This window comes from Anabas testudineus, chromosome 6, assembly GCF_900324465.2.
Source record: "Anabas testudineus chromosome 6, fAnaTes1.2, whole genome shotgun sequence".
Classification (NCBI taxonomy): Eukaryota; Metazoa; Chordata; class Actinopteri; order Anabantiformes; family Anabantidae; genus Anabas; species Anabas testudineus.
Window position 1 is genome coordinate 17,601,798 of NC_046615.1, and position 13,763 is coordinate 17,615,560.

At 39.4% G+C, this 13,763-nt stretch overlaps 1 protein-coding gene across 3 annotated transcripts in view; it reads left to right on the plus strand.

Annotated features, from left to right (window-relative positions):
* tmem117 (transmembrane protein 117) overlaps window positions 1-7,188 on the plus strand; it is a 35,613-nt gene extending 28,425 nt beyond the window's left edge. For all 3 annotated transcript variants that reach the window (XM_026365249.1, XM_026365247.1, XM_026365250.1), the window contains 3 exons: window positions 1,443-1,602; window positions 4,302-4,431; window positions 5,442-7,188. In XM_026365249.1, coding sequence (XP_026221034.1) covers window positions 1,443-1,602; window positions 4,302-4,431; window positions 5,442-6,103 — 952 coding nt within the window. In that variant the 3' untranslated portion in view covers window positions 6,104-7,188. The remainder of the gene's footprint in view (window positions 1-1,442; window positions 1,603-4,301; window positions 4,432-5,441) is intronic.
* Window positions 7,189-13,763: the final 6,575 nt, after the last annotated feature.

A 13,763-nucleotide genomic window follows, 5' to 3' on the forward strand; every position in this document is an offset into this window, starting at 1 on the left:
TTAGATGTAGTGCACCACCAGTGTTCATTCACCAACGTGGCTCAGTGCTGTCAGTCACATATGACATGCAAATGCGTTCTCCAGTGGTTCATTTTAGGGTCATGGGGAGAAGCAAATGACATGAAAGGTTGAGGAGAACGTGACATGAGCAGAATGTGGTTATAAACAGTTTGATATCTGTTTGATATGTACACTCAGAGCTCAAGACACAGACATCTCAAACTTCAAAGATTATTTGGCCACAGCATTTAACATTTTCCTTTGCAGAATTGATTAACCTGCCATTAGAATGCAAGCAGATGAATTGTTCTGTGACTTTTTCTGCAGCCCTTCATTTTATTGATGGATGCTCTGACTTGCACTGTCACAATCAATGCCGGGTTTGACGGGCCATCGCCTGGAATTCTGAGGTTGAAATATGATTGATATGTGCGTTGCTGGATATATCATGGTTATTATGCGCTGTAAACTCATTGCACAGCTGTTGTGCCAGAATTTGGGATACGCCGAGCAAAAGAATCCCACTGTGGAATAATAAAAACCCTCAAAATTTATCTGCCTAACATTTGAAATGGGATAAGAGCTGGCATTCACTATCTGCAATGCAGCCAGCCGATGTGTGGTACGAGAATGCACACAACAGCACAGTAATCACCGGGTGACATTGAGACAAAATACACAGTGGAGAATAATACTAGCCTTTGTCATTGTGCCTCTCTTCAGAAACTTTTCAGTAAGCTGTGAATGAAGAATTACAGAAATTTTAAATAAACAAATCTCAGTGTGAAAGAATGCAGAAAAACACATCTATCACTGCATAAAGGTAAATGAAATATTTTGGCTTATGTTAAATAAGTAAGTGTGTGTGGAAATATCCAGTAGTGGTTTGAAATTGTCTCTGCAGGCACAAACAAACAGACACAGGTTTTGTCTGGAAGCTTTATCTACTGCCATTTGTCAAATCCAGGTAAACTTGTTGCTCAGTACATTATTGAGTCCATAAAAAGATAAACCCAACAGTGCTTGATTTATCTATTCTCGTATTTGATGTGGTTGAGCTGTTTGTCTCCCAAGATATACAATATTAACTGCGTATTTAATCTGAACTGAAATTTTCAAATTCTATTTACATGTTTTTTTTTTTCAAGGTCTTTACTTTATAATGTGCATCGTTCCTTCTCTGTCCTCTACTCACCTCTCTTTTGTTCTCCTCTTTTTTCATCCCTCTCCTCTCCTTTTTATTCTTCACTTCCTTTCTCCTCTTGGAATCTTTTTCATTTTCACCTCCTCTGCTTATCACATATTTCCTCTGCTCCTCTCCTTCCATTTTCTTCCTCTCATTCCTTTATATATTCTCTCCTCTTTTTCTTTTCCTTTCCTTCTTTTACCCATAATTTGTTTCTCCTCTGCACTCCCCTCCCCTCCCCTGCCCTGCCCTGCAGGACAGTGCTCATCTCTCTGACGTCTGTAGTGGTTCTGGTCATCAGTACTGACTGGATCAGCTGGGACAACCTCAACCGGGGCTTCCTGCCTAGCGATGAGGTCTCCAGAGCCTTCCTGGCCTCCTTCATCTTGGTCTTCGACCTTCTCATTGTCATGCAGGTAGGCCGTTCCCTTGTGGCCAATTAAAAAAAATAAGGGGAGGGGGGGTGCCTCTTGGCTTACTCCACTACCCATCATGCCAGTTCTCCTTCCTCCCCCCTCTCCCTCACTATTCATCAATGGGGCACTGCGGCACAGTGCAGTGAGAGGGGTGTTTGATCACTCTCAGTTGGCACGGACACAAATGCATGCACACATACATCAACACACATAGAGATACACAAACTGTTGTTTACTCCTTTACATCTCCTCTCTTTCAGTCCCTCCATCCTTCTTTCCCAGACCTCAGCCATGAACTCACCCTTTCCTTCCCTACTCCCCCTGTGGGCCTGGTTTATTTATTCTTTAATGATGACTCACAAGATTGGAGTTTTTCTCACTTTCTCTTTATCCCCTTGTTTTTGTCCCACCCAGTGTCCTCCCTCCCACAGGAGAATGTACATCAATAAAGGCTGTGTCAGTGCCTCATGAATATGCAAATGTATTTGTCTGGGAAAAAACATAACTGTGTATTGAGAAAAGAGAGAGAGGGAGAGAGGAAAAATGCAAAATGTTTTTTTTCCACACTGCTAGCCAGGAGCCAGAACCCCGGGCCAAAGATGTATGTGGTTTGACTATGAGCCTAATTTAACATGGCTCCTCCAACTGCTTAATGAACATATTTCAATGGGCCTTGTTGGTGGGTATTAGAGGATGCGCTGCAAGACTAATATTTGGGATCCTCTAAATATATGTTTGTATTCTGTTGATTATGCTAATTACTAACAACCTGCAATTGCATGGGAGAGCATCTTCTATTGTTACACATGCCCCACTCCACAGAAATCGAGCAGGGACACCATTATAATTGCACTGGTAAAATGAACTGTACCACTAAAAGTGACTTCTAGACTTACTGATTGAAACAATTCATTATTTTAAGGAGAGCTTCTTGCTGCTCTGGCCACAGTAATTACTTTCCACTATGGTGTTTTTCCTCATTTATTTACCCAATTATTGTGATTATGCAGATATATAGAAACTGTTCAGACTACAGTATGCCAGCATTTTCTCACGCAGATGCTGGTGTCTTGCTGAGGCCAGCTTTTCCAGCCTCCTGACCATATCAACTCCCATTTCTCGGCGCAGAGATCAGATCTGATGTGACCTGAAGTGCATGCTACCTGTTCTGGACTCCCTTTAACTCAGTTATAGTAGTATACCATAGCCCACTCACATTGATTGGTCTAATAGATGCAACATGACGCAAACACACTGAAGTTATTTATGATTTTATTTATCTTGCACCATGAATGCAGCATATGCACCACTGGGCTCAACTACATTTCACCAGTCAGTAAAAGTTCATTCACAGCCTCTCACATAGCGTCACTCTGTCCTGCAGCACAGGGTGCCATAGTTAATCTCTCACCTCTATGAGAAAAGATGGGTGGTGGTGTTCTCAGTCTAATTAATGCCCAATTAAAGCCTGTATGGATTTGCCTCCAAGCTGTTTTTTTCCTTTTTAAATAGTGCTGTGTGTACTTGTTGGCTGAATGTCAGTTTTCTATATCTTTTGTGTGTATGTACTAACATACAGTATGTGGAGGATGTGCAGATACACTTTACTTGTCCTGTGTTGTACAGACAGGGAGGTGCATGGCTTAAATATCATCCCTGTTAGTGCTATAGCAACAGATACTGCAGCTATCACAGAGATGAGGACTAGAGGATGCAGACGTGGTAATTTCATGCAGCAAGATGTTCTGTGCGAATAACAGGAACAGAGGCAAAATATGGAATTGCATGTGTCTTTTTTTTCAGTAATATAAATGACAAAAGCTAATTTGCAAGATGATTAAGTTAGCTCAGAAGGAAAAAGCTCATTTTAAACATTTGAATTTCCCTCTCTCCCTCAATCTGTTTGATTTTTATTAATTTAATTTTTGTTTACCATTTTATTTACGTTTTCACAATTCTAACTAATTAGATTAACAAAAATAATGGATATTTTTAGTATATTATTTTATTATTAACTGTAAATATCAATTATGCCATTCATGTACAATAGCTCCATGTTACAAAGTTATTACTTGTAAGGTAAAACTGTGTTATGTCCAAATTCTGATAGATTTTGTGAACAAGCCACGTTGTCATAAATCTGATCTGTTGTGTTATCAGACCATCTAAATTTTAGGTTTTGGAGATGCATGTTTTAGAGGACATTTTGAGAAGCACATGTTGTCAAAATGCTTGTGACACCTAAAAACAATGTCATCTTTCTCCACTGGAGTGGTGACGGCTTTGACTGAAAGCCACTAGCCACCACCTTACTATCAAAAAGAGCTGTGCTGCCACAGGGCATCAGCAGCTTCTGAATGTCAGTTTGGGGTGTCTTTTAATGTGTTTTGACGTGTAGTAATCCCAGTGCACATTAGTACACTATACAGGGTCTGTAAACACGCAGTGCAGTACAATACTCTGTCTACAGCAGCTGGCACCATGTTTGACCTCCAGTCAGTGCATGAAGAGACTCCACAGAGGCTTAATAACAGCTTATATGAGGAAGTTCAGTTCATCCAACATCCAATAAAGCTTGATACATGGGTGACATTTGTCATGTCAGTGCCTTTATTTAAATGTGTTCAGTCTTCCTCACCTCATTCTGCAGTAGCACTGTTGTTCAGAAGATGGCACATTAAATGTATTGTGTTTTACAGGACTGGGAGTTCCCTCACTTCATGGGTGACCTGGATATGAATCTACCAGGAATGTCGACAACGCACGTGAAGGTCAAGCTTCCTGTCTGCAAGCATATCTTTAAAGAGGAGTACCACATTCATATCACAGGTACAAGCAGACACGGACACAGCTGCTGCTTACAAAGAACAAGGTCATCCCATTGTTTTCAATGGGCACTTCTATTTTTCCTAAACAGTTCTAAACACATGTATTCATAAACTCATTAAGTAGTGAAAGAAAATCAACATTTCCACATGGGAGACATAACTTTGCCCTATTTCTTAATTGAATTGTGAATATCAAGAGTGTTGTGTGCTCTAGTTTCCCAGTTTTGTCTGTGGGGAAATAGTTTGATGGTGAAACCACAGCGACCATTTATAATAGATGCTCAGCTGAGTTGACACACAGGTGGCTCTACCGCTCCAACTTCTTTTCCCCCCCTGTTCCTCTTGTTCATTCCTATTGTGTGAGACGCATCCCTCATCATCTTTCACACCTCTGTGTCTTAATGTTCTCTGTGAGCGAGTGTATTTCCCATTCAAAACAGTCCTCCCGGTTTCTCCATTTTGTTCCACAACGTGCACACGGTGACTCACAGCCATCAAAAGAAGGAAAAACCAATGTTCCTGTGCTAAATGTTAAGCTGTTCAAGCGCTCAGTGATTTGCAAGAGGTTGTTAACCCTAATGCATTGCATATCCATTAAGCATTATGGAAATGGCTTTGGCACAACGTGATTGGTTTAACTAAAAGCTTATTAATAGCATATCTTGGGGAGGGGAAGGGAGCAGTGTCACGTATACCGGGGGAGACATCTGCCTGCTATCAGTCAACCTGGGGAGATGACTGTCTCATGGTAATGTAGTGATCTCGTTAGAAGATACTGTAGAGGAAGTAGCACCTGCGAATGAATCTATTTGTCTCAATGCATGAGCTGTATGCAAAGAGAGAGGGGCTCCTGATAAATGAATGTGACAGACTGCCTGTCTGAGGAGCATTGCATTGTACATCAATTTACTTCTGTTAAATTATCTGTACAGTGTGTGCATATTTATTCCTGGCTTATCCGTCAGAGACAGATGGTTCATAGTCTAACAGAAGTTACGTGTCTTGTTGTAGGTAAGTGGTTCAACTATGGTATCATCTTCCTTGTACTGATTTTGGACCTAAACATGTGGAAGAACCAGATATTCTACAAGCCCTACGAGTACGGTCAGTATGTTGGGCCTGGTGAGAAGATCTACACAGTGGAGGAGCCAGAAACGCTCAAGAACTTCAACCATAGTACACTCACCTACGAGTGGCGCTCAACCAACATCGATCCCAGCACCAACCTGAGCTACGTGGAGCGGGACATGTTCCTCCATAGCCGCTACATTGGAGCCAGCTTGGATGTCAAGTGTCTGGCGTTCATCCCGAGCCTGGCGGCGTTCGTCCTCTTTGGGTTCTTCATCTGGCTGTTTGGGCGATTTCAGGACAGCGAGACGTTCCCAGAAAATCAAGACAAATCATATGAGAGGATAAAACGGAAGTCGCCATCCGAGTACAGCAAAGAGATGGGAGTGACACCAGACGAGATGCAGGTGACCATGGGTGACAGTCTGAAACGATCAGGGACACCCATGCTTCTCTCAGTGGATGGGCCACACTTCGGAGCGACGCCCTCCACAAACTCAACCATTTCCATGGAAACCCAAGAGACTCATCCAAGCATTGTGATTGACAGTGCAGAGCAGGAGGAACCAGCAGTCTCTTTTGATGTCCACAAACTCTCTCCGTGACCTTTAGACTGACGAGATTTGACTTACACAACAGTAGAACCTTGGCGAGCTCATGATGCATTTTGTCACGGTGTTGGAGTTGTTTCGCTTTGGATAAAACCAAGCTGCAACTGGAACACATTCAAAACGACCTTCCAAGAGGAGAACAGAGTATTATTCAACAAGCTCAAGTGCTGGCTGTTGCACTTGTTGAAATATATTTTTGTAATGTAACCTTTTAAAACACGGCACCAATTCTAAAACAAACCCATCGTTTAAAACAGAATGCAATCTCATAACTGACGCGGTGCTTACATGGATTTTTATAATTGCATTTTCTCATTGAAAACTATTTCGGTGCCTATATGAGAGGAGTATTTCTACACTTGTGACATTGAAGTCAGGTGGATTTTTTTTTGGCGTTTCACCAGTGCCTTGATATTTCATATGTTGAAAAATAGACAGTCTATATAACCATAGGCAGCAAAATGGAAGATGTCCTAGTTACAGTCTGCTATATTAATATCTTATATATGCTTTTATATGATACTGTTACCTCGTTGTATCGTCAGACTTTATCTTTAATTTATTCTGGTGTGATGTATCTCTCTCTTGATTTTTAAATGTATCATTCTTGTTGAAATCACACGATTATGAACATCAATGTACTTTGATGACCTATTTATATCTCCCCACTTCATATTAGTTGCAGAGATAATAAATGCAATCAGCAGAGATCAAATAGCAAACCAACAAGCCACCTCATGATTGCTTATGTGGCCTCTGCATCTGGGCTGAATACCAACAGAATCAGAAAGGTAGTTTTGTCCTTGGCATAAACATACCATTGAACTGCAGGCGAGGCTCCTGCTCCAAAGGGCTTCTTTATGTCTAGATAAACCTTAAACATTTTTGCATTCATGGCAAATGCATGAAAGTATTTATTTGAAACACTCTGTTGAGAAAAAATATCCCTATTTTGAAATGCAACTGAAGCTGCAGCATTTATCTTTACACAAGCATTGACAGTATCAACTGTTTCCCATTTTCTTTACATATTTTTATATATTTTATGTGTGTTTGTTGCCGTTGTTGTTCCAAACATTTTTTTCTGTAATGTGAACTAATTTACAACTTTTTTGCTAATTTATTACTAATATTTAATGTTTGTTTATCAATATTTTAATTAAAATTTAAAGGAGTACCCTGCTTGTGACCAAAGATGCCAGATAGAGTATTTTTAACAAATGTTACTACATAATATACAATGCCAGTTTATAGTCCAGATGGAATGATATTAAACTACTAACATCTTTAGCTATTGAAAAAATCTGGTTCACTTTTATTTCCTTTGTAACCTGCTTTGTTATTTCTGTTCACCTACAGCTGACGCATCAGTGATCAGGACATGAATATGGAGACTGGAGTGTGGCATCAGTCAAAACATACATACATTACTATTACATTCTTGCATTTATACTAATAGTATACAAAGTAAATTAACAATTAAAGACTATTAATGTTGTCAGTTAATTGTCCTTATTATGGCTACAAATGATAAAGTAAGTGAGCTTTTTAAATGTGGCTTTTTTTATTTGTTAGTATTTGCACTTTCTATTATACAGTTCATGTCTCTGTTGTATTAAATTACATCATTTAACTGAAACGCAAATTAATAAATTTCAAATGTCATATAACAGCTGATCTTAAGCAGGCAGTAGACTGATTGAATTTGAAAGATTTGAAAGAATTTGTAAAATTTTGGTAGGAAATTGTTTATTAGTTTATTAACATGTCTTATAAATGTGCCTTTAATAAATCAGTGTGTAATAGTTTTATAGAAAGTGTATTTGAAAAGAAAATCTGGTTGCACACTCCAGACTCCATACAGAAATTCCCTGTGTGTGTGTTTGTGTGTGTGTGAACACTGTGGAGGCAGAGGTGTCTGTAACAGATTTTTTTATGCGATAGTGCATGTTGTCTACGTGCATGTGTGCACTGGAGCTTTGTGAAACGCGTAGGTGTTTGCTACTACACTTGTTTTTGACAAAGGCCATTCTGTGAAGAGGTCAGTTTATTTTGCATTATTTGTTTTGCAGCTCTTGATTCCCTAATTATCCTTTTATACTTTACAGCTCTATGAAGCCATTAGATATTAGTGTTTCACCAAAGGGCCAAACCTCTTGAAGGAAGGGCAATATGTTTTTAATGTATTGTGTTGAGGTTAAAAGTGAAGCTTTCCTCTGTGTGGTTCAGAGCATTTTTATTATTGTGTTGAAAAAAAAAAAGACACATCTCTCAGTTCCTGTGTGTTTGTACTTTCTTTCAAAGAATCAGAAATTTCCTTTCAGTGTTTGCTTAATGTATTGTGCTCCTGTTGAACCTTGTGTTACCAATAAATTAATACATTTGCTACACACTGTTTAGTTCTGGCCACTTTGTGAGATTCAGTATTATCAGAATATATTTGAACAAGGTTTCTGATCTCATTATGTAATTCCCAGGGAGAAAAGTTCTAGTTTACATTTTTCTATATGCTTGGGAAATAGTTGCCAGGCAACAGCGCAGGTCAAGCTTCTTGCAGCCGCTGACCCAATTAATATGGGCGATGTGAGAAATAATGATACCATCTTCACAAGGACACTTGAAAATGTAGCCTGCATACACACAACACCTGTCTGAGATTAGTATGAGTCCTGCTCAGGTGCCTGTCTGCCGTTTGATTTATGCCAGTGGGAAACGATTTGAATTTGTGTTTTGTTCTCCAGTGGGAGTTGTTTACAGGACTTGTGTCCATGTAAATGAGTTATAGATTGGATCCAAAAAGGTCTGAGGAAGAAAAACTAATGGCTGATCACAGACACAAGTGACTCTCACACTGGGCTTGGGACTCCTCCAATAGGTCGGGAGATTAATCAGAGGGCTTGCAAGGTTATTAATATGATCGTAAAACTGAAAATAAGCATGCAGATGTGAGCGTTTAGATCAAAGCCCTTCTGTACCTATAGCCTTGCAAGAAGACCTACCTGTGAAATCACAGGTTCAATCGCAGCAGTCCATTATCAGGAGTACCCTGTGAAGTGTAATTATATCCAAAATGCGGTCACAACTTGCTGTAAATTGTCCCTAATACGGGTAATATCAACTCAGTGCTTTCAATGATAACTGCGTGACAACCAAGCAGCTGTACGAACACCTGGACCACTGATACTTGCTGTTTGCCTGGGAAAGTAAATCTCATTGCCAGTGTGTATTAGCGGTTTGACTGAGGCCTCCTTCAAGTCTGCCATTGGTCTGAGAAATGAGATATTGATTTTTGGAGAACCGTGCAGTAATTGAGAGAACACATCAAAACCGGGGTTTTAAAAATGTTGGTGGGGTACTGGAGCCCTGATGCCTATGTTGTGTTACTAGTGTATTGACTTCTTCCTCAATGCAGTGGATCGATTGCTTTCGGCCTCTCGTCTCATGTTTGGGTTCACATATTTGAAACCTTTCACGTGGTTTACTACCTCTTCTATGCACATATCTTTTACCACCATATCAAAAACAACGTAAGAAATACTGAACTGCTAGTGTTGCACCTGCAGCTAAATATGAAACAGAAAAATCCCCCACAGGAGGCGCATCACAGCAACAGATCAACTGGAATCTCCTCTCCTGTCTTTGAGCTATCCTCCAATTAGATCAGTCTATCATGTCCTGGCATGGCCCATCACTCTGTGCTGACAGCTCCGTGACTCTGGGAGACCCTGTGAAATTTATCAGTGCAGTCACTCCCAGCCAGCTAGAAGGTTTCCCCCCCTCAGTCCTTTCACCAGGCCCAAGATTGTTTCTGTCCCCAGAGGCCACAAGCTAAACATCATCACTAATTTCTTCTGGAGGTTTTCGATATTCTACAGAGGAACATGTGGCTCGGATAAGTCTCTCAACACTTCCAACAACTCACTTAAAAGAATCAGTCCCCAGACATGGGTTTGTGATAATGATGTCTGCCTGACGACCCTCTGCTGGGGAAAGATATCTGTTAATATTTTAATTATTCTTAAAGTCAGTGAATAATTTAATGGTAGAAATTTTAACTTAACTGTTGCGTAGCTGGGGTGTTTCTCAGGAGTGACTTAAAGAGACAAGCCAAGCTAAGGTGGCAGCAACTATGGGGTACAACTACGGGTAGTTTTTGCAATTGAACACTGTTTAATTATTGCTGAAATGCCCCTTCTCTAATGGGAAGACATCACATAAATAATATAACATGAGAGTGTGATTATTTATATGTTCCTATGTTCATAGAAGCAGGAACAACTAAAATGATTTTTTGTTTTTGGTTTACTCTTAACTCAAAGTCTTCTTGCAGGGCCTTCACTATAGCCTTTTGCTGCATCTTCAGGTTTCTCTCAGCAGTTGGCTACTGACCAAGCTGCTAAGTTGTTAAAAAAAAAAAAGTATGCTAGAAGATCTTTATAATTTATTATTGAATTACAGTTTTTTCAAGTCATGGTATAAAAAAAAGACCATTTTGTTAAATGTGCTACAGTACATGCAGTATATTGTTCACTAATACCAACAAAAGCACTTATTTCAATTTACCTCTCATATATTTTAGTGGTTTAATATCATGACACAGCCATATTAGCAGTTTGACTTGAAATTTATTAAATTCTAGGAGAACTAATGAAAATGTTTAATTGGCAAATTACTGGGGTGTAGATGGTGTACCAGTGCAACAGAGTAAATCATTTCCTAATGAATGGAAGCTCATGATTATTCCAGCTTCTGCTGCAGCCACAGTTAAATGAAAAACATAGGTATATACGCAGTAGGTCTGTAGAGCAGGGTATACTGTGTGTTTCAACTGTATGAAAACCAAATGATTTCTTTTGATGACTCTGTACGTTTGTGATCCTGCACATGTTGCAGAAAACTGTGACAAATACAAAGAAAATACTGAATTTACACTGCTGTGATAAAAGATGTACTCACTGCCTTGATGATTGTTGCAAAGTCCAAACATAGGAATACTTTGGAGTAGTTGCATGCACCTGTTGCTTGTGATGAATCAACCTTCCTCCACAGAGATCCCTATAACCGAAGAATTCATTTTTCAGACCATTAGAAAAGTGGAAGATCACTGAAAAGGTAATGTAAAAAACATTCATACTACACAAAATGTTACTTGCTAATGTGCTTTAGCAATTTAAAGTTTGTCTGTAAGTTGAAATTGACTTTGTTTGCTTGCTTCACCGGCCACAATCTCAGTGATATGTGTGGTCATTAACGGTGAATATAGGACAGACAGTGAAGTGGACTCCCCGTGGGTCAAGGCATCTGTTGCAGAGGGTTCAGCGCTGCCATGGAAAATTGGACATTTAGGAGCCAGCTGGAGGACCAGTCTGCCCTGCTGTGCCACCACTACTAAGGTGCCCACTGGCTTCATGCCACCACCAGCTAGAAGCCACTGGACCAAAGCAGGCCAGATGGTGCCCTTGCCAACCTACGAGTGGAGCTGTGCACTGCCCACTGTCCATGTCCCCTGCCCTATCATTCAACTCTGGAATGAGTTTGGAGTCACGATCACCTGAGGTAAAAAAGTTTTTTTGTGGAGAGTGAGGTGCAGGAAAAGCTCAAGCGAGCAGAGAGTGTGTTGGAATATAAATTGGTCCTATTACATTGTGTGTTTGTTAATGTGAGCAGCTGTGAGGTAGATTCAGAGAATCAGTTGGTGCAGGAGAGACTGCTCCACTGGGAAATAAAGCCATCTCCTGGATGAACTCATTTGTCTGTGGCTGTGAACTGATAGATAATTATATTAGGAGCTTTAAGTGCTCTTCTGCGATACAAGTATTACTACCATCTCCAGAGGCACAGGACAAAGTAGGCAGGAGAGGAATTGGTGTGCTACAACAGAGACATTGCTCTGCATCCAAATGTGCAGATGATGGAATATAGTCAACACAAGGGGCCACATTTAAAATCTAAATGATTATACAATGTTATTAGCCTTGGATCAATGGAAACCACTGTATGAATCTGATTTTATTTATTCAATTTATAGTATTAGCTATAGAGTTTGGTAGAGGGATGCATGATTTATAATCTCAGCTAATTACATGTTAACATGTACAATTAGTATTAGTATTAGTAACTAGTGATCCCTCCATGTAACCAGCAGTAGCAGAACAGTTATTCAGATACTACAAATTAAAAAAATAGCACTTCCATAAGGTTGTTGGAAGTAAAATGTACTTGAAGTATAAAGTCAAAGTTCATGATGCAGAAATATCGCCCCTGATTTATACTATGATATAATATAATAATTAATTATTATTAATATTGCATTTATGCATGTTAAGTATTATTTCACTTATAAGGCACTTCACATAATAAAAATAAGGTTAAGACCTTGAAGAATTAATTGGAAAACATATAAAAACTCCCTTTAGTGGAAGAAACCTCCAGCAGAACCAGGCTCAGATTGGGGAGCCATCTGCCTCGACCGGTTGGGGTGAGTGGGGAGACAAAATAAGCAAGAACAAGCAAGAGCCAAACATTGGGTAGTAAATTGAATACTGTAAGTATTTAAAATTACTGCTTAAGAAACAAAAAGTTCTCCCTTTGTGAAGGTTATAATTCATATAGTTTTGTTTAAACAGTTTTAGAGAATATAGTGGTGTTGAATTGCATTACATTATACGTGACATTTCACCTGTCAGTCTAACACAACACAATTCAACAGTACCATAAACTGCAGACCTCAAAATGTCCTTCCAGTCAAATCAGCCCCTCTAAAACAGTTTCAACAAAAACTGAACAATATAACCTTCATGAAGGAGGATTTATTGCAGGACTGTCGGATTAGACGGCATTAGTTTTAGCTAGGTGAACTGGAAACTGTAGTCTACAGTATTAAAACACAGTGAATATAGATGAATCAGTCTTCTCATACATAAGCCACACACAGTAATTAAATGTAAATGGAAATACTTTATTTTACTATTACACAATAACAAGCTTTGAAAGTAAAATTACAAAAAAGAGAAATGAAACAAAATGCTACAAAGCACCACATAATATAGACAACTCAGAAATGTGGCAACGGAACCTTATGCTAATTGCTTTTGTTCTAACATATCATCATAATCATTAAGAATTTAGAAATTAGCAAAAAATCTTGGGACATCAAGCACAGTCATGCCAGTAATAGTAATATCTTACAGTTTCATGTCAAGATGATTCCAGGTGGGGAGACAGTGATCCTTAAAGGTTCACTCTAAGTGATGAGACGGAACGAAGAGAGTGGGATTGAGCAAACTGCAGTCCATCATCAGTTTGGTATGATATAGGTTTGCATTTGGTATAAAGAGAGGTTGAGGAGGCAGACGCAGGTCACAACGTATTTGCAAACAACTCTAAATCGTGCATCAGATACCAGATGGGTGGTGTTTACCATATAGAACAAAGAATAAGAGAAATCAGCACAAAGTACCTGAACCTTAACCTTAATGTTGTACAATTGCCTGTATTTGACAATGTGACATTATATGGATTATCCAGATCTGTAAACCCCATCCATCTGGTTTAGCAGGCTGAAACAAGTCCTGACAATGCAAACACGATTTGACCCACACCTGTGAGGAGGACAGTGAAGAGACATATGGGTGGTGTTAGTTTTTTTTTGTTG